Source organism: Ochotona curzoniae, unplaced genomic scaffold, assembly GCF_017591425.1.
Source record: "Ochotona curzoniae isolate NIBS_2020 unplaced genomic scaffold, NIBS_Ocur_1.0 scaffold_274, whole genome shotgun sequence".
NCBI lineage: Eukaryota > Metazoa > Chordata > Mammalia > Lagomorpha > Ochotonidae > Ochotona > Ochotona curzoniae.
In genome coordinates, this window is record NW_024467101.1 from 10,729,984 (window position 1) to 10,752,159 (window position 22,176).

Here is a 22,176-nt window from a genome sequence, read left to right on the forward strand (position 1 = left end):
CACAGCCACATACAGATTTAGGAGGAGGAGGACCTGAGACAGAGAACATAGCGGGTGCAAAGGGCTCAAGGCAGGGTCAGAAATGAGTCTGGTGGCGGCTGAGGAATAGGAAGATTGCCAGTGCACAGAGGGCAGCCGTAGGGAAATGATACGAGAGAGGAAGACACAGGTCACATTGGGAGGCAGCCTGCAAAGTTTAGATTGTATTTCTGTCTGCGGGGAGCCAAGGAGGTTTCCAAGGAGGTGGGAAGAGTGGCTGTGGAGAGGATCAACTCTGCCGGGGCAGGAGCGGACATGGGGTATCCCGGAAGGATGCTGCCATGGTCCTCCAGGAAGGAAGCATGGAGAGAGTCTGGGAGTGGGGGAGATCTCCATCACAGGGCATGCAAAGAACCAAGGCTCTGGACAGGCAGCAGCAGATGGGCCCAGGCAGGAGATGATGTCAGGTAAGTGATGGTAGAGGAGGAAGCATCACACAGCGCCCTGGTAGCCAGCCAAGGAGCTTGGCTTGGAGCCAGGGGGTGAGTGAGAGCCTCTGTAAGTGACTTGACATGGCAGGGTGGAGCATGGCAAAACCAGGTCCCATTTGCTGTGTCCTCCTATAGAAGAGTGAGGCCCCTCCCATCCTGAGAGCCATGCAGGAGTGAAGGTTCTACTTACAGCCCTATTTTATAGATGATGTTTTGTGGCACAGCAGTCAGAAACGCCTCTTCCGTACCTCATCACAAACAGGAAGCGGTTTAGTTTATCCCTAGGTGGAGAGGGTCCAGCCCCCTGGGCATGACTGCTGGCTTTCTTCCTAGATCATCCTCAGCTAGCGACAGGGTTCTCCCAGCCTTGGGGGTTGGGAGCATCAACATGCCACCTGCTCCTGCTGCTTGGAGACTGGTTTCGGGGACCCTGACTCTGGTAACCGCCTTGTGACGCTACTGAGGAAAAGGTGCCGCCAGCCGGACGCTTCCACAAAGGAGGCAATAGAGGCTCGGTGAGGTGATTCATCCTGCTATTCTCTTACATCAGCCTGGCTGCTCCGACGTCAGAGTCCAAACTCCTGATCCCTGAGTTCTGCTGCCTGCACCCACAGGAAAATGTGATTGCATGGTTAGGAAGGACGGCTGGACCCAGCTCTAGCTATTGTAGGTCTCTGGGGAGTGAGCCAGATGGAAGATCGCTTTCTCCTCTCTCTCCCCCATCTTCTGCTTTTCTTTGCCCTCTTCCCCCTTCTCTGCTCCCCTCTCTTCTCTCCTTTCCTCCCATCCCTTTTCATCACCTCCTCTCCTGTTTCATCACCTCACCCTTTGTCCCCTTCTCTCCTCTCTTCTCGTCTCCCCTCCTCCTCTCTCTCTTTCTCTCTTCCTCCTTCCCTCACTCTCTCCATCCCTCTCTCCCTCTCCATCTCCCAATTAAGAATGAAAATAGAAGCTGGCATAGTGGGTAAAGCTACCACCTGCAACTCAGGCATCCCACATCCCATATGGGCAACTGGTTCAGGTGCCAGCTGCTCCATTTCTAATCCAGCTCCCTGCTAATGCACCTGAGAAAGCAACAGAAGATGGCCCCAGTGCAGTGAACCAATTAATGGAAGATCTTCCTGTCTGCCTCTCCTTCTCTCTCTCTGCAAATCTGCCTTTCTAATAAATAAAATAAACCTTAAGAAAAAGAAACAAAACTACATTTTATAGGGAAAGCTCTATTGCAGAGTGTCTGGGCTAGACTGCGGTTTGCAAGGTACAAAAGTCAGAGTTGGAATGAATGTGGTGGCACTGATACATCATTCTCCAAGGTACCAAGTGTCATGCTGGGTGGGTCCCTGTGGACATGAAGTTCATTCCAGAAGGCTTGAGAGAGAGACATGTTTTGAATCTTACAAAGGGGCAGCTTTCATTGCCCATGTGGGTCAGAGCTTGGGCACAGACCCGGAAGATTTTCCTGTCTCAGTAAGTCAAACAGCCTTGCCATACCTCAGTTTCCTCCTCTGTAAAATGGAGACTGTGACACTTGAGGATAAATGAGTGACAGCAAGCTCAGGACACGATACGGTAACATCAGTTGTTGTTGTCATGTCTCCTTTGCCCCGAGCACAGTCGAGACAAGGGGATTTCAATCCTCAGCTTAGAGATGGAAGAAAATCGAGCAGAGGCCAATGTATGGGACTCAGGCCACCTCGTCAGAATGACTGCTGACCATCTCAAGGGCAAAGCACACAACCTCCTATGAGCAGCCTGCAGAGGAAGAGGGACCTCACTGACCCCAGAGGCACACAAATCAGGCAGGTCAAGATTTTAACAGGATTTGGCTGAGGGTGACCTGAAATTTCCCAGCCCCAAGCTTCCACCGAACAGGCTCTGGGCTCTGCTGACAGGCTGCCTTAATGCTGAACTGTATGAGTTTCAATTTATTACACTTTAGGGAGTGGGAAGAAATACAGGGCCATCTTGGGCTGATTTCCCATTATGGATGACCCAGTGTTAAAAATCACTCGTGGCACATTATTTTCATACAGAGGCTGTGTGACGGATGCTTTCATGAAGCCCAGCGGCAGGCCACGGTAGTAGGGCTGAGATTGGACTTTCCTGTGGTGGAGAGTCAGGCCCACCCAAACCTGTTTGGAAAACACTGCTCCTGGGAGGAGCTGCAGGTAGGGCAGTGAGAAGGGTGGCTGCGACTGCCTTGTCTACCAGCGCCACGGGAAGGGTCCCTGACATAGATCATCTCCAGCCCTGCCAGACAGTATGACAACCAGGATCCAGGGTGACAGGTGACACATTACGTCTTTGGGCTCCCAGTCACCAGCACCCCATCATGCACAAGGCCTCTTGGGTTCACAGTGAGCATCCATAATACAGGCTGGTGAGGTTTAGGGTGAGACAAAATTCCCATCTCTCCCTGGACCCATGAGAGAGCTTCAGGAACACAGCAAAGGGGACTCATCATGCTTCTGTTTCTCATGCAAACTTTGCTTCTTACAAATCAATACAATGAAGGTACAGTGGGTTGGGGGGATGGAGGCAGGAGCTGGAGACAAAGCACCAAAACCTCTCTGATGCCTGGGACACTCTTCCCACTGGACACAGTGGGTCACTGTGGGATTCACAAATGCCATCAGCCACTTTCCCCCAGATCTGCACCAATTCCAAGAGGCAGGTGTTTCAGGAGGGTTTTGTTGTTTATCCCAGTGCAATGGGTGGATATCAGGCTCTAGGTCTCTTCTTACACTGGCTACAGGTAGAAAGACCCATTTTCACATGAGTTAAGGTGGCAAGGCTTTGCCCTGGGGTCTGTGGTGAGAATCTGGCTCTTCTCTGACTGTAGTAGGGATGCTGATGGCCCTTGAAGCCTTGGTTTCCACAGGGGACACAAGGACTCTCAAAGGGCAGGACGGATGGGGAGGTGGAGGTCTAACAACATGGCCTCCTCCACTACCACATTTAACATCATGCGGCCTCACACTGTGGGCAGGCACCATGAGCTTCCAGTCTCTGCTCCTTCATCTCCAAGTCTGTGACCTTGAGAGGGTTCCAGGCTTTGATTTTCCTTCTTCACAAAATAGGAGAGAAGATAGTTTCCCTCCACACTTTGACTCATTTAGTCTTTGCTCCACGACATGGTCAACACCTATTCCTATTCACTTACTGATGCTACAAGTAAGTGAACAGGATTGCAGAGGCCTGGTGACCAGATGGCATAACTAGAATGTGACCCCAAGCAGCCTGGACACTCCTGCCCCCACCCCCACCACCCTGAAGCAGTAGTGACCACCACAGATTTTCAGCAGTGGAGAGCTGGTTGGCACCTGCCTGTCATCTTCTCCTTCCTTCTTTGTGATATAGGTTCACTTCCCACCCTCCCAAACATCCATGTGCTTCTGAAGGTTCTAATCCTTGCCCAAAGCCCACACAAGGGAACGTGATCCAGGACACCCAATCAGAACATCATCACTGCCATAATTTGTTGTGGTTGTTCCTGGGGTAGTATCATAGCTGACCCTGGGATTTTGCTGGGGCTGCGGAAAAGTTTGCTCTTTCTGAAGATGAAAGCATGGAGCGCTTGGAGTCCTCTTCCCACCCACGAAGAAGAAGCTGCATAAGACATAAGCTGACATTCAAGGAGCTGAGCCAAGCGGTGGCAGAGGCAAGCTGATGACATTATTGGGACACCTAGCTCCAGCCAAGCCTGAAGGTGATTATTAGTTGCAGAACTTTTCAGATACTTTGGTCAATAATTTCCCATCTCTGTTCAAATTGGCCTGAGTTTGGTTGCCATCAGACAAGACTTGCGTAGAGGATGAGTGACTTAAAGATGGCAAGGCCCACACAGTGTTGGCCACAGAGTCAACCACTGGCAACAGTATTGTTGGTGCTGTTATACCTGCAAGTTGAACCAAAATAATTTTACCCAAGGCCAAAGGGAGAATCACACCCACTCACGATTTACCTGTTCTGTGTAGGTTCCACACCTGTAGGGAGGTGCCCTGCATTGGATTTGGTTTGTCCTGCAAAGGGTTCTGCTTCTGGAAGCTTGGTTCTCAGGGTGGTGACATTGACAAGTGATGGAACCTTCCAGAGAGATAGGGGCCCAGTGAGAAAAAACCAGCTCACTGGGACTTCCCTTCTCATGAGAGAGTATGAGTTCTCTCAGAGGGTTAGGTTCATGCTCACATGAGTGTGTGGTTACCCATGAGCTTGGCACTGCCTTACCTACAAATTACCAGAGCTACTGTTCACTCCCTAACTATGCTTCTTTCCTTCCTTCCTCCCTCCCTCCCTCCCTTCCTTCCTACCTTCCTTCCTTCCTTCCTTCCTTCCTTCCTTCCTTCCTTCCTTCCTTCCTTCCTTCCTTTCTTCCTTCCTTCTTCCCTTCCTTCCTTTATTCTATCTCTCTCACCTACAAGTGTGTTGTTACACATGAGCCTGGCACTTCATCACATAGCAATTGCACACTCCCTGACTACCTCTCTCCCTCCCCCCTCTCCCTCCCCCCTCTCTATCTTGCATGTGATCCCGCCACTGTGATACCACCCACCACAAAGCCTTTCAGAAACTGAAGCCAGTGTTGCACACTTGGCCCTCTGCCACTTGGAGCCAAAGAAAGCTCTTTTTATAAAACATCCAGCTTCAGATATTTTGCTGCAGCAATGCAAAATCAATGGAGAAAGTGCCCTGTTCCACCTGCCTGATGACTCAGTGATAATCCTATCACTGAAGAAAGGAGATTTCTTTAGTTCTCATTATAACAGATCCAGTCGACAGGGCCAGTGGGGGGAGGTATCTGATGACCACATGAGGTGCCCTAGCCCTACCAGGCAGAGATCAGTCCTCCAAACATCTAAACAAAAGAGGGCATGGAAGCCCAGAAAGGAGGATGGGGGGGGGGGCTTGTCCAAGGTCAGATCCAAGACCCCACACTCATGCTGCTCCAAGGCCTCCCACACAGCTCCCTCTGCACAGGGATCTCAACTGTTCCTGCAGTCTCTCCCCAACGCCCACTTCCTTTTCATTCAGTGGAAAGGCAATTGAGATTCCCATCACACATACGTCAACTACAAACGGATGAATGGCTTTACTTTCCTATGCGAAACCATCTGCCTGCTTTAAATATCTGGGTAAAATGTTTGCTTTGGACTTATTAAGTGACTAGATGAGTTGGCTAGACATATGGAAAGAGGTGGGGAGAGGACAAATCTCGGTATTTCAGTGGAGCGGTTAGAGCCTGGATTTCCGAGTCTGGTTGAACAACTCAGGGGATTTAAAAATACTGCAGTGCAAATGCCATGGGAAAGGATTCTGTTGAAAAATGCTTCTTGGGGCTGGCCTCGTAGTGCAGCATGGTAAGCCACCACCAAAGATACCAGCATCCCACAGGTATGTAGTTCATACTGTGGCTGCTCTGTTTCCAATCCATCTCTCTGCTAACACACCTGGAATAGTAGCAGAGGATGGTCCCAGTGTTTGCTTGGCCCTCTGCCAGCCAGGTTGGAGACCTGTATGGCATGCCATGATCCTGGCAATAGCCTAGACCAGCACTGGCAGTTACAGCCATTTGAGGGCTGACTGAGCTAGCAGATGAAATATCTGTTTCTATCTCTCTCTCCCCCCCCCCCAACCCCGGAACTCTTCCTTTCAAATTAATTCATTAGTTAAAAATCAGGACCAAAATGGTGGGCTAATCCAACACATGGCCACAAGACAGCATCAGAGTTCTCGGGAGAGCTGACCCTCAGTACAAGCAGTGTCCTTGAAGGGAATCACTCCAAGCTCACACAATGAACAGGCCTGACTATTTCAAACAAAACCGTTAGATGTGGTTGAGCCACCAGTGTCAGACTAGGGCCACCTTGGTCTGTGTGGTTCAGAAGCTTGCCAACAGCGGACCTAAGAGGAAACATCCCCAGATGGTGTGGCAGCTACTCTCTGTGTGCTTAAACTCTGCATAAACATACACTAAAAATTGCACAATTCCCTTCACATTCAGCAAGGGAACTACCATTTATTGATGCGCTGAAATGCTTCCTAAATATTTTTTCACCTTATATTCAGAGTGACAAAAATCTTTATTATCAAACAGTATCAGTGACTCCGTTAAGGGGCTACCTGAATCTGTGGCCTGAACATCACCACGGACCCCATGCTGCCTGCACATTACCCCCTCCCTACCCAGTGGCCCCTCTGGAAACCACCTACAACCCCTACAAGCTCGCAAGCTCCTCCATGCACAGTTATTTGATGCAGATGCCAGACAGTGCAAAAGGAAGGAGGGCGAGGTGTGTGAGCAGGACGCGATGGTCTGGATGTAGGTGACCACAGCCTGGGGCACCAAAAGCCCAACACAGTCCTAGTCTGGGACAGGTCAGGACAGAAGTCATTCTATTGAGAGTTTCTCTTTAATAAGTGCCTCTTATGATTAAAAAAAAAAATCAAAATGAGCATACACACACACGCATACTAACATAGTTCAAATCTCTCTCACTTAAATATCTCACGGAGACTAACTGAACATAGGAATAAAAAGGCAACAAGGTTCCCAAATCTGTTATCAGCCCCTATATAAAATGGTGGGTTCCTATCATACAGGGCCATGTCTACACCTATTCAGCCAGCCGTAAAACCATCTGCCCGATCCACTGATTTAAAATGTGCACTCTAAGACATTGAAGACTCATCTAGCAAACCAAAACAAGGTATTCTCTGTATGAGATGACACTGTAACAATGAGCTACAAAGGAGGAGAAAACACTCACCTTAGATACATCTGGTTTATGTCCCAAATATCCCACAAATCTCTAAGGAAAACATAGATAGCACAGTAGGAAAATAAACATCCACCTCGTTTAGGTAAAAAATCAGTATCCAAAGGGTCAATATCCTTTGAAACAGTTGTCCAACTTGTGACTCCAGGGAAGGCAAAACTGGAACTGCAAATATTTCCATTCCTGCAGAATGACTAAAAATGCCAGTCAGATATCACCACATGCCGACAAGGCCTAGGAACCAGGGAGTGGCCGTGCAAAAGTATACAAACCCCAGGGGTAACCACTCAGTACTCTCGTCAAAAGCCCAGCAAACCTGTGTATTATGGTGTAGAAATACCACCCTTCTAGGAATACCCTCGTCAGATATGCAGACACCCTTTGTCCCTCCCCTGACCAAGTAACACTAGCATGCAAAAGTTTCCAGGACTCTATTCATAATCACCAAGCTCTAGACATAACCTACTTGTCTTTCAACAGGGACACGTTTTAGTGTCATATAAACAGCAAGAAGAATGAGTCAGTGGCTATATACAGCAATGCCAATATATCTCACAGGTAATTGCAGAAGAGAAGCAAAAGAAAAAAAAATGCAAGATCCAAGGCTGGCATATACGGTAGATAGAATCCACAGAACAAGAAACATGTGCAGGCAACCGCTTAAACTGACACCTGTTTCGTCACCCTCTTTCTCGGATCCACCAGGTGCATTTTTAAGATCTCACCTTACAGAAAAGTAAGCAGGAGGGATGTAGGGGTGCTATCCCTGGCCTAGGATTACTCAGTGCCCTGGACTCTGCCCCTAGGATAACTGTTCTCCTGGGACTTTTCTGATTTTAAAATAGCAAGCCTGTGTCCTTTGGAACCTCATCCTACATAAATCCAAATGGCTCTGAAAGTTAAAAGATGAGGTTTAAATTCTAGTTCACCCAAATCAGAGTAGGTTTGACATGTAATTGGCCTTAAACTCTTCAAAATGTCAGCGTGGTAGAAGACAAAGAAAGACAGAAGAAACACTGTATCATGAAAACTTAATGGAAGCAGTTTTTTATCCTGGGCTGGATCCTGAACTTTGAAGAAAAAAAAAAAATAAAAGCGTTATAAAGGATGTAAGTGGGACAGCAGGCAGAATTTGAGTAGTCAGCAGATAATATCAGGGACCTGCAAACTTTTTCAAGGGCCAGAGAGTATGTATTTTAAGTTTGGCAGGCCAAGAGGCAAAAGCAAGTACAAATGTGGATCACTGCTTGAGGACTTTACATGTGCCTATTTAGGAAGAGGAAGGGCAGGTGCCTGGCTAGCTATGAAGAGTCCAATTAAGCAGGCCACATCCCACCTCTGAGGGCCTGGCATCAGATTGCTGGCTCTGGTCTCTGGCTTCAGCTTCCTACTAATTCAACATAAACTCTGGGTGACAGGGATGATGGCCCAAGCAGCTAAGGCCCTGCCATCTACACGGAAGAACTGGATTTAATTACCACTTTCCAACCAGCGCAGATTCAGTTACTGTAGACATTGGGAGAGTGAACCCCAATGGGGGTGGGAGCTTTTTTTCTTGGTGTAGTATGTTGTTTAACTGCTGCACCAATGTTTGCACATGCGTGCACACACACATACACACACACACACATAAACAAGTTGAGTCAAATTAGTTCATGACTTAAAACTGAAGCTGAACCTAGTGGAATAGAAGCAATCAGCAGGAGCAGTGTAGTTTTGATGGTCTTTATTACTCCAAGGGGCCATGGGGCTGCCCTGTGGGCCCTGCCCTCCTCAGCTAAGCCACACCAGGTGTTTTGGGGGGATGAATACGCCCATCCTTGCCTCTAATGAAACCAGCTCCTTCCCACTTCATTCATCACTGCCTGAAGAGTGTCAATATTTGTGGGGCAAACAGGCCTGTGATCACCATGGTTTTTAACCAATTACAATTTGCTCTTTATCTCCTCTGACAGGAGGTTATGTTAATATTGAATCAATTCATTCCGGCATAATCTTTGTGCCAAAAAAAAAAAGTGTCTTCAAATATAACATCAAGTCAGGCCTTCTTGTTTTGTGTGTCCAAGCTTGGAACAAGTGTCCCCAAGGACATCACACTGTCCACTCACATCCACAATACCCATCAGGGTTATCTCCCCAGTGCTTACTCACTATGTCCAACATCACACCGAAGTGTGGTGATGTCTAGTGACAAATGTCCCAATTAAGAGTAGCAGCAATGAAGCCTGGGTCATCAGTTTTGTGAGCACTAACAGAGGCCCTTGGGCCATCAGCAAGCCTGTTTTGGGAGTTCATGGGATACAAGGCACACCAGGACCCCAGCTAGGCCAACACTGAGGCTGAGGTAGAACCTTCAATTGAAAGGGCCTGCAGGTATCACTCAGGGACTACAAGTAGAATGTGACAGTCCAAAGATAGCAGCAGGTCTGTAGGGAATTTGTTGATGGTCCGGGGCAGAAGTCAAACCATCCCTCCCACACCCACTCAGGTGCTGGAGTTGGACTCCATGGGCTCAAACTCTGACTCCCTCTCTTATCAGCAGGTGACTTTGGATGAATCTTTTAATGCATTCATTACAGTCCCCACCTTGCAAGATTGGGAGAAAAGGAGGGAAATGAGATGGTGAGTGTACATAAGAGAGATTGAGAGGGAGGGAAAGCGGTGCTCCCACCCAGTGCATGTGGGTCAGAGGTGGCTCTGAAGAGGAAAGCTAAATTCACATTCAAAGGACAGAGAGAGAGGATGCTCACTGGACAGGGGAGGATGTGAGGGGCAGATGCAAAGCCCAGTGGAGGTCACAGCCAGACAAAGGCAAAGAGGTGGAATCAGGCAGACACTAAGTGAAGAATGATGGGAAGGTAGGATCCTGACAAACACTTCCTGGCAGATCAAGTTTAGGAACCTGCACTGTGTGTGCTGAGGGTGATGGAAAGCCCCCCTCAGAGTCTGAGCATCCAAAGCCAAGATTGCATTTAAATTTTCTTGAAAATCTACCTCCAAATATCAGGTGCCTGGACAAGACTTGTGGCCAGTGGACCGGAGAGAAATCAGACACAGGAGACACACAACAAGAGCAAGGAAAGAGAGGAAGGGTGCAGATAAGAGCTCTTTCTAGGGTACAATGACTGGGACTTGGTGATGGCTTTGACCTTGGCAGGAAGAGATGAACACAGACCCAATATGAATCAGAGAAAACAGCTAAATAATTTGATGCAGACATTCCTTTTTATCAAAAAGCAGGTAACCTAGTTCCTTTTGGGGGGGGAGACAAAAGTCAAAGACATGAATCAAATGGTGGACGGTGGGGGAGGCAATCACTTCCCTGGCACCACCATCACTTCCCACCTTCTCCTGGGAGCCAGGTGCCAACATCTGCTACTCACAGATGTTATTTATGCACAGTGATTGTCTCAATTATATATCTTGGTTGTTGGAATTGCTCCTGTCTCCAGATTAGTTTGTTTCCAGTGGAAACATTCCGTGGGAATTAATTAGTAATTGACTCAGACAGAACAGGTGTCATTAGATCAACCTCACATCTTGCCTTGTCTACCTGTTCTGCAAAGTCTTAGAAAAGGCTCGTGTTCAAAATCTTCTAACAGCAAGCACCCAGGTAGGGGGTGAGGGAACCAACTAGTGGGGTAGCACTATGGTTTTAAACTATTCCCTTGGAGTTTTCCCTTGAGAGAATGCTTGTAAATCCATGATGATGTGGTTTTGATAGCAATTCCATCAGCTGGGATCACCATGCTCCTTATGAGGTGAGAAGACAGAGGTCCTGAAGCAGGCACAAGACCTGTACATGATAACCTGGTAGTTAAGTGGCAGAAGCAGGATCTGGACCCCAGAGGTGTGCTGCTCCCACTGCTCCCACTAGAGGCAACTCTATGTTTTATCAGGAGAGTCTTTAGCCTCAGGTGATAAATGGAGGCATAACCCAGGCGCCCAGTAGAAGGAACTGGGTGGAAATAGTCCAGCGATTTTCAGACAGTGTGAGGCTGGGACCAATGGGCAGCGATGGTGCCTGCACAGGGAGAAGATGCTCTCGGACTCATGCTTCTGGTTGAGCCTGATGTTCTACAAAGCAGAGATCCAGTGTTTCCACTGGGGCTGGGAGCAAATCATTCTGCACAATCCCCTGGAGCTGTGCCCACCTCCAGTCAGTGGCTTTTTGTAGCTCCCTGTTACCCATAGGATAGACCCTGCTCGTGAGGCAAACTCTTTCCTCTGTCCCTGTCCTTCCAGGGCAGTTCAGCTCCACGTCACACTGACTGCACTTCCTTTCTGCAGGACCCTCTGTCCTGTGATTCCCATTGGGTTCCTCTCCAAAGGCCCACCTATCCAGCCATTTGTTTCCATCTTTAAAGAGACAGCTGATGGAGTGGGCACTTGGCCTAACAGTCAAGACAATCTCAGTCCATATTGCAGTATCTGTGTTGGATTTCTGGCTCCGGCTCTGGCTCCGGCTCCTGACTCCATTTTTCTGCTACTTGAAATGTTGGGAAGACAGTGGTGATGGCTCAAGGGGATGGATCCCTGCCACCCACATGGGAGACCTAGACCGAGTTCTCAGCTCTCAACTTCAGCCCAGTTTTTGCAGGCATCTGGGGAGTGACCAGCAGATGGGAACTCTACTTCTCTCTTTGTTCTCTACTCTCTTTCTTTACCTGAAGAACCAAAACCACTAGCTTCCTTTCCCCCAAACAGTTAAGGACTCCTCTTTCGCTAAGTTCATCCATTGCCTGCCTCCTTGTCAACCAACCTTGGTTTCCTGTCACCCTGCCTTGGTTTCCTTTCACGTCTACCTCTTGCACGGACTAGGAGTCCCTTCAGGAATAAGACCTTGTCATTTCTCCATCCCTGTCACCCACCCAGCCCGGGCACCTATCAGGAAAAAGACCATTTCGGCATTTGTGGGATGAGTGTGGTTCTCTATTCACCATCCTCCTCATCCATGCCATTTCCAGAGTGAAGCTTCCCCCAGTGTGCCCACAGACACAGTGGAGGAGAAGTAAAAGCCACAGAGGTATCCAGGCTCTTTCTCTTTGGCCCCCATGAGCCATGACCCAGGCCACTTTAGGAAAAGAACTTGGGCTGGGTCGTGTCACTTATCAACGGTCATGAAATTAGCAAGTTCTGGACTCATGTTCCTTGACACAAAATTAATTTTAAAATAAGTGGGGTGGGGATGTGGCACCAGTGGTTGCATCATGACTTGGGACACCAGCTTCCCATATCACAGTGACTGGTTCGAGTCCAGGCTGCTCCATTTCCAATCCAGCTAACGATGAACGTTGGGAGGTAGCTGGCAAGGGCTCAAATACCTGGGTCCCTGCCACCCAGGTGGGAGCCCCGGATGGAATTCCTGGCTCCTGGCTTTGGTCCAGCCCAGCCCTGAATCTTATGGGCCTATAGGGAGAAAACCAGTAGATGGGAGACTTTTGTCTCTGTGTCTCTGTCTTTCAGATCAAGTAAAAAATAAGCAATTTTTTTTAAGAAACAAGAATATCTACCTCTCAGAGCTATGGTGAGGATTGCCTACAGTAACACAATTATTGCTGCTGGTCACACTTCATCTGCAGGTGTCAGTTCCGAATCAGCTTCCCAGTTTGTCCTTTCTCATCAGGCTCTGTCAGCACCTGCTCACACAGGCGACCATTTCCTCTGATGTAGCAGGTCACGTGAGCCTCCTAAGGGTCTTCATTTAGCCCTTTCACAATTCATTCTGCACCCTTAAAATATAAAAGGGGATTCAAATAGCCCAGTGGCTCTCATTCACCTGGCAACAAAACCTGAGCCTTCCGGGACTTGAACATCCTGGTCCATGTCTGCTTCTGTTTCTCTTTCCCCCAGAGTGGTCCAACTGAACCCTCCCACACTAAGAGAGACCCCTGTTCCCCATCCTAGAAGCCTGCTCATTTCCTTTCTCACCTAAATCGAGATGTAGGACATTTACTCCTTACCTGCAGCCAGTACTGAGGAGGCAGTCAGTGGTAAAGCTAGCTTTCTTTCTCTTCCTCCCCTCGCCCATCTGCTCACCCTGCCTGCATCCCCAGAGCCTTTGGGCAAAGGACAAATACCACCCATCAGAGGGGAGACTCAGTGCCCAGTGTCATCACCACTTTGTTTGATGAGTTCTGACTCCAGCATCCGGGACATGTGTGCTGAGAGCCAAAGCAATCACGTGTACCCTGACCTCTGGTGCGCCCGGTCCCATCCTTCTAACAATTTCCATGACAACAGTGAGAGAGAGCCAGGGCTGTGGATTCCCTTTGATGGATGCCGGATGTGGGGTTGGGGGAAGAAGGACTTTTAGAAGAATGGGGCTCTTTGATTCTGTGCGAGGCGCCTTCATTAGATAGTACCATTTCCCGAGTACACACATTTTAACCCTGCAGAAGGAGGCTTCCCATGAATGCATAAAAAAAAAAAGAAAGAAAGCAAAGGAGGGAAAAAACCCCAACTTCTTAATTTCTGTTCTGGAACATTCACCTGTAGTGGGGGAGACAGGCTTGGGTGTCATGGTATCAGCAATATTTTGATGATAGGGGACAGGTAGGACACATGGTTCTTTTCCAAAGGTATTGTGTGAATCTGAGGAGCCTGGCTACTGGCTGAGTGCTCACGGTCTCCTCTGTCCACCCTCAGAGCTCACAGTCCCATCAGCAAACAGGCAGCAGGACACAATGGGAGGCACAGGGATCCATGCATCTGTGCTTGGAAGCACAAGCTCCAGACTGGAATCCAGTTCTGTTATATGTTGCTGGGATATCTGGGGCATGTCACTCGCCACACATGGACAAAATTTCCCAATCTGTCAAATGAGCACATCTCAGCTGCTCCTCCCTCCTTTGGGCGTCTCAGGAAGAGTACCTGAGGGATGTATATATAAGGTCCCCACCTGTCCCCCTGTGCAGGACACTGGATAAGGATTCTTCAAAACAGTCAAGGTCCTGAGATACAGCCTCAGGCAGGAGGAGATTAAGTGTAACACTTGATGCAGCCTGGTACCCTGGGATGGGTCCTAGATGGGTAAACTCTGAATCAAACCTGAATTTAGGTGTTTGCTTGTTTTTAGGTTTTCTGGTTAAGCTCGTAAGCTCTGCCTAGAAGATTGTACTGTACAGTCAGAACCTGACCTCAGATACTGGGAGCAGAGACAACTCTGATATCTAAGCTTCTACACCTGGTGCTATACTCTGCTGATGCCCACGTATGCCTTCTGCTGTCCTGGGCATCTGTCCACCACCAGGAAGAAAGAAAGAGCACCAAAGGTCTCCTAGACCAACCAGCCTGAGTCCCAGGCCTTCAGTCTCTCCAATCTTTTGCTTCCTCAACTGTTTAATAAAGAGATGGAGTCAATTGAATTCAGTAGAAAGATGCAAAGGAACTTCAGAACGTTGATAGAATAATGAAATAAAGGTGAGTTGGTTATGTTACAAAATCTTCTGAAATACATGCGTATGATAAGGTCTTCAGAAAGTCCATGGAAAACACCTATGATGAATAACCACATGGATTTACAAAACACTGCATCACAATAAATCTCTTTGAATTTCATTTTCCTAACCACTTAGTGTTTTTTTAATTTGAAAGCTAGAGGGACAGAGACAGACAGAAAGAGATCTCCTTTGTCATCTGATTCACTCCCTACATGCACTCAATAACCAGGACTGGACCAAGTTCAAGCCAGGAGCCTAGAACTGCATCTGGCTTTCCTATTAGGGCAGAAAGGGTTCAGGTAAAACACTTGAATCATTACCTGTTGTCCTCCAATATGTGCATTAGCAGAAAGCTGGACTGGATGCTGAACTGAGAATTGAACTCAGGTACTCTAACATGGGATGGCCATTTCAAACAGCGCCAAACCACAGTACCGAATGTCCATATAACCCCAAAGAACCTAAATTTCTTAAGATTTGTTTGTTTCTTCATTGGGAGAAGTGATGGGAGAGAGAGAGAGGGAGGGAGAAAGAGAATGAGCTTCCACATGCTGATTCATTCCCAAATGGCTACAATGGCTTGAACTGGACCAGGCTGAAGCCAAGAACCAATAACTTCTTTGGATCTCCCCTGTGGTTGGCAGGGATTCACACACTTGGACCACCTGATACCACCAAACACATTAGTAGGGACCTATGGGTTCATCATACCCAGGTTCTGCCACTTTCCAGTTGTGTGGCTTTGTGTAAATCACCCAGCTCCCTCCCCTTCAATCACTTCCTCCAGTGAGCTATCCTGAGTCCATCCTGTGACAATGTGCATGGGAGGTTCCAGAAAGCAACAGGTGAGGGGCCAAGCTCATATCCTGGGCAGCACCAACGGCCTTCCACTCACCGCTCAAATGGTCACAGTTGGTTATGATTACAACTGTTCTATGAAATGAGTTGTTGGGTACAGTGGACTTACACCAGCTCCCTGCACACCTAGGCTATGTGATAACAGCCTAGTGCACAAAGGGCCATTAAGAAGAAAACAACATGAGGCTAAATCTAGTGCAAGAATGAACTAATTAAGGGGCACAGTCAACATGAGATATGTGAGGCTGCTGCCAGCATAACAGGGCACACAATTTTACAGTCATTTTTTAGAAGTAGAAGGTGTACACTCCAAAACACACATAAAAAGCATAGCATAATAGAGAAGCCAGTCACACAAATGTTTATGATCAAGTATTAGGTGCTATCTGTAATTGTGTGTGTTTGAGAAGACGAACGGTGCTGTTAAGTCTGTGCATGTCAGCATCAACACAAAAATATGATGCACTGCATATCAACACTGGGGTAGATACACATCAGCAGGAAGTCATCTCTGAGACCATCTTATGGGGCCACAGTAATATTTACAGTCCCTTTTTGACTGTGTTATGCTATGTTTGACAATGTTTGTTTCCTACCCAGCCCTCGTGCTCACCAAACTTATACACATCAACACATATACCACATATAGACACAGACACGTGTGCACACACATACACAAACATAGACATGCATATGCATATACACACATAGACATCACACACGTACACATGCGCTATACTCAGCCATTCTGGCCCAAGGCCTGACCTGGCCAAGCTGTCAAGCCAGCATTGAAGATGGCAACAGGATTCCTCCTCATCTTCTAGGGGGAATCTCCTAGCCTCGCCATGGCCCTTGCAGGTCTGCAAAGGTCTAGAGACTGGGTCATGGTCCCAGCACACCAAGGAGAGACAGCCATTCTTGCCCAGCTGCAGCATCCTTCTCCCTCCCAGCCCCTCCAGAGGACACATACCTGGCTGTGCACTTTGTCCAGTTCCTCCTTGCTGACTGACGTCTTGCTCTCCTCCATGGTCCCCAGAAGGAGCTGCACGTCTGACAGCAGCGCATGTGTCCTCTTGAGGTCCCTCCGAAGACGCTTCTCCACGTCAAAGTCACGATGGCCAATCTGGAAGTCAGGGAGACCCAAGAGTTTAGATGACAAAGCAGTGGCCCAGGGTTCCAAGTTCTCCAAAATCCCAGCTCCCTGGATTCACATCCTGCTTTTCACACTGTGCAACCTTGAATAAGACCCTTCTCCTCCCCAGCCTCAGTCTCCTCATTTGCAAAATGGAACTGGACCAGCTTTGTGGGGGCTGATGTGAAAATTAAACTCAGGCTCAAAGGCCTGACACAGACTGTGCACAGCAACCTTGAGTCAATCATGAGTGTTGTTGTATGGAGCCAACAAGACTGTTCTCATAGTGTTCACTTTCATAAACTTTGTGGTGGGCCCGGTACAATAGCTCAACTGGCGAATTCTTCCCTTGTAAGTGCCAATAGACTATATGGGCACCAGTTCGTGTCCCGACTGCTCCATTTCATATCTAGCTCCCTACCTGTGGCCTGGGAAGGCAGTGGAGGATAGCCCAAAGCCTTAGGACCCTGCACCTGTGTGAGAGACCTGGAAGAAGCTCCTATCTCCTGGCTTTAGATCAGCTCAGCTCTGGCTGTTGCAGCCGTTTGGGGAGTAGACCTGCAGACAGTTGTTTCTGTCTGTCCTTCTCTCTGTAAACCTTTCCAGTACAAATAAACAATTTTTTCAAAAAAAAAATTCCTGATGACCCCCAAGTATGTATAAATTTTGAAATTTTGGCACCAAAAGTCAATTTATCTTTTAGCTGGCTTTCAGCAAACGTTCTGAAGTACCCATCTACAAGCTGTACAAGTAGGATTTAGTTTGTTTCACTGTTCTACACCTCCGTGAATAGTAACTGAATTCCTTGGGAAGACCTAAGTCAACCTTTACGGAGTTCAAGTCCCTTGAGGTCAGGAAGGTGAGATCATTTTCTACAGAGGAGTACTGCCCAGGGATGAGCACATTCCTGTCCGCCCCACCCCCAACTCCCACACCCAGAAAGTTGAATTTTCAGGGAGTCACTGTCATTTGAGTCCTGAAGAAGCCACATCCAGGACAGGGTACCACAGAGTGACATGACGTTTCCTTGGCAACCCCCCAGTAGCCAGCGATACATGTTGAGACAAAGCAGAGGAAATGCAGAATCAACACACTGGGGCTCCTACACATGATCCAGTTGTTCATAGGGGCCTCAAGACCAACAGCCACACATTGGAAAAACAAAGGGCTGGGGTGGCTGAAGTAGCTGCTTTCGAAGCCTGCATCCCACCCACAGCAGAATCTTTGTTCAAGACTTGGTTACTCCTCAGTGCTGTTTCAGTTCCCTGCTAATGTAGCTACAAGGGAGTAGAACTTGGCTCATGTCCTCTGGTCCCTGCCACCCATGTGGGTGGCCTGGTTGCAGCCCCCAAATGGTTGCAGGCATTTGAGAAGTGAACCAGCAGTTAGAAGATCTCTTTATATATCTCCGTTTATGTCATCTTGCCTTTCAAATAAATAAATAAATCTTTTTTTAAAGAACTTGCATTATTTTTAACATATTGTTTACCCAATACTATGTCAATTAATTCCATAATGTTGTATATTGATACTGAGGTTTTGTTGGGGCTTTTAACTGACCGGATCTTTACTCTGTTAGCCCTATCTTCAGACTAGAGAAGGTCTCCCCAAGAGGCCACTGAACTTATCTGGACAATAAGACGCTAGACTTTATGCTAGATATGTGTTTGCAAGGAACGAATCTCAACTGAACTTGAACTGTGGTTATGCATCAAGGTGGAGGAATCCACCATGGGGGGAGGGGTATAGGAGGGGTGGGGGGAATCCCCAGTGCCTATAAAACTGTATCACATAATACAATGTTAACAACAATAAAAAAAAAAAGAAAGTTTAAATAGTGGATTTGGAACTACCTCCATGGCATAACACGTTAAAGCCTCCACCTATGGTGCCAACATTCCACATAGGTGTTGGATCGAGTCACAGATATTCCACTTCTAATCCAGCTCCCTGCTAATGACCTAGAAAGGCAATGAGGACTACCTCAAGTCCATGGGCTCTAGACCTAAATGGGATACCCAAAGGAAGCTCCTCGTGGTCCCTGGCTTTGGACCAACCCAGCTCCCGCCATTGCATCCTGGAATGAACTAGTGGAAGTTAAGTGGATTAGCATGTCCAAGAGAAACCAACTGTCCCTTTACTGGACACTTCAGAAGACCAAAGAAAAGAACACAACATCATCCATGTAAAGGAAAAGATTTTTAAAACTGGGGTGCAAGTGCCTCAACACTGAGGCTTAGTTATCACACACCTGGGAATCTGTGCCTTGCTCATACCATATGCTCAAGAATGCTCAGAATGTTCCAGAATATTCTAGAATAAACACAAGACTGAGAATGGGGTGGCTCAATCTTTAAGTCCAGATTCAATGATTTGATGTGGTTCTGATCTCAACTGAATCACATCACCTATCTGAACCAGAGTTTCTCACACCACAGAAAAGAGAATTCATGAAAATCCCATCCTCCATATTGAGATAAGACAAGGATCAGACATGATAATGGATTGCTTAGCACTTTGTGTGTTGTCAAATGCTTTACAAATAGAATGGATTATGAGTTTTGTCTGATGACCTAGAATGTGTTCCTTGAGATTTCATATTACTATTTCTCTCCTGTAGGCTTCAAATTCTTTGAAAAATGACTTGGTTCTTAGAATATAGCCTCTTTTCTCTCAGATGTATTGCTTTGGTAATCTTGCAATGCTGGTCTAAAACATGCATCTTTTGAACTCGCTGAACAGCCGAGGGCTGGGCTCTATGCCAAGTTCTTTGTCCCATGACTACGTTAACTTCTGGGACAATTTCTTAAAAGCAGACATTTGTTATTATTGCTTTCATGAAAGTAGTAATCGCTTTCATGTATCGACAGCCTTCTAAATGCCGTTTACTATTGGAAGACTTCGTGGTTTGTTAATATGTTAGTCATGATGAATTCATGGGAGTGTGTATCATTAGGATTCTAGTGTCAGATGATGAAAGTGACATCTTTTATCCCAAGATCAGCAGTAGGAGAGGAACCCACAACACTTCTGGTTGGAAGGAAGGACTTTTAGTAAGATATGCCATGAGACTGGGATGTTTGGCTTTTGCCATTAACAACAACAACAAAAACAAAACAAAACAAACAAACAAACAACTTCAGGGTGGGAAGAGAACTGGGAAAAAAAATTAGGTTTGAAAGGGATTAGGAAGTAGGATTTAACTACATTCAGCTAGGAGAAGGGCAGGAAGGATATTTTAAGTGGAAGATATCAGAGAGAGGAGCCAAGACAGGTGGCAAACAGGCTGGCATATGCAACTCCAGGTGACTGACATGAGGCTCTAAAGCCCTGAATAAAGGCAGGCAATACGAAGAGATGTGACCAAGGGCTCTCGTATGTACCATCAAGGGGGAAACAAACAGCTGCTAACACTGATATGGATGAACACATGACCTGCCCATGGTTATACTGCCATTAAGTGGCTATTCAAAGCCTTGAGCCCAGGTAGTCCATCCCTAGGATCTCTAACCACTGCACTAGGATGCCCAGTGGGGCTGCCACCTCAACCCAGGTTTCCTTTCTCTAGAACCTGGATTTTGTACTCTGACAATACCTGAGCAGCATGCTTTGCCCCACTCCCAGTTTTGCCTCAGCTGTTGTGTTGTGTGTGTTCCCAAAGTTCTTTCAACTGTCCCATGGGACAAGCAGGTCTCAGCGATATTCACTGCTGTCCAGGCAGCAAGAATGGCTCAGATTCTTCAGCCCACCGTAACAGGAAGTGCCCTGAGAGTGCTGTTACCATGTCTTCTGCAGAGGGGACACCACACTCAAAAGTCACAGCAAAATCCCAGATTGCATCCTGCATCGCATACCCACCTGCCACACACACACACACACACACACACAAACACACGCTCCCTAGTGGATGGCTCCAGGAGAGGAGGCCAACAGAGAAACCTCATTAGGTTAATGGGAAATAAATGTGGTTCTGTGAATTAGCATTTTGCAGCACCAAGATGCCAACTTGGATAAAGATAGTGAATAATTAACCAATAAATCTAAATGATGTTTTGTGTTGTTGTGGGAAACTGTATTCAGACCTCAATTGCTCCATCGTTTATCATAAGGGTGAATGGTTCAGAGCCAATGGTTAAATGTCTGTGGTTCAAAGAACTCTCTGTGTACTGTGAAAATCTGACCTGTACATGCTTTCAGCAGTGACCAAGGCACTGTTCAGACGTAGATGCTGAGGGCAGGGGAGAGAACATATGCTGCTGAAAATGACACGAAAATGCATGGTAGAGCTAGACCACCTGAGAACACTGCAGTAAAAGGGTGGTCCATGAAGGTAAGGTTCTGGTTAACCAGACTTATCAATCTGTGATGTCATGGTGTCATATTTCTAAAATTGCAGAGATTCAAATGATGCAGACTGACTGCTTCCCCAATCCATCCAGAGCATGGACTAGTGCCATGACCCATGGCAACTCGCTTTCTGGTGCTGAGCCTCAGTGTATCCATGTCCAGGAAAGAAAGAGTAAGACCCATTCCACAGCATGGCTGCCCAAGTTCAAGTATGTTAGAAAATCAGTACAATTAAGACCTTAGCTTAGGGCCCAGTGCAGTAACCTAGCAGCTAGAGTCCTTGCCTTGCATGCACCTCTATAAGGAGGCAGCTATCGACAATTTTGTTTGGTAAAACTGGGAGGCAGTGGGACTGTCCCTGAGCTAGTAGAAGCCAGGAATGCAGTTTGATGTCCTATAATGCACAGGATGGTCTCCACCATGAAGAACGAGCCAGCTTACAACAATGTCCACAGTCCTGAGGTTAAGAAACCCGGCACACACTGATGGCTAGGGTTACACCAGGCTCTGTTCTCCCCGGTCCCAAAGCCATGCTCTAGCCACCCCAAGCCAGGGGGACATGAGTGGGCCGTCAGGGCTTAAAGCTACATTTCGGTTTGACTGAGACTGACTGCTTCTCGCAAAATCTTGTCCTCCTGAATCCAGTTATGAGTGTGCTCACATCTGCCCGCTCTGTTCAAGCAATGACCATCCCCTATGTTACTCCAACAGCTGTTGAAAGAAGTCTCAGTGATAACTCCTGGCTGGACCCACTCTGTTCATTCCCATGGGAGTCTTCTGAGAACCTAGATGGTTCCAGGCACCTGCAGCTCTCTTCTGAGGAGTCAGCAAGGACAGGCAGAGTGGGGAGATAAGAGGGCATTTGGGAGAAAGCAGCAGAAAGGCTGGTTCTTGGCCTTCCTTGAGTGCCAGAGGATGAGTTCCCTCCAGGTGAACCTCCCTGGAGCTCCAGCTGCTGTTATAGGAGGGAGTGCATCCTCCTGAATGCCCGCCAATGCCTCCGTCTTACCTGTTCACAGAGGGTTCCAATCAAGCCTTCCAAGTCCTGCTTCTCGTGGAGAGCTATCTGCTTCTCCTCATACTCTTGCTCCAGCTGCATTTCCAGCTGACGCAGCTGTGGGGACAGAGGACAGAGGCATGTGGAGAGAGCG

General features: G+C 47.5%; 1 protein-coding gene across 1 annotated transcript in view; it reads right to left on the reverse strand.

Annotated features, from left to right (window-relative positions):
- Positions 1-22,176, reverse strand: part of MYO18B (myosin XVIIIB) — a 189,498-nt gene that overhangs the window by 57,049 nt on the left and 110,273 nt on the right. The window contains exons 32-33 of the mRNA XM_041003594.1: positions 22,035-22,139; positions 16,517-16,669 (exon numbers count right to left, since the gene is read on the reverse strand). Of these exons, the coding sequence (XP_040859528.1) occupies positions 16,517-16,669; positions 22,035-22,139 (258 nt within the window). The remainder of the gene's footprint in view (positions 1-16,516; positions 16,670-22,034; positions 22,140-22,176) is intronic.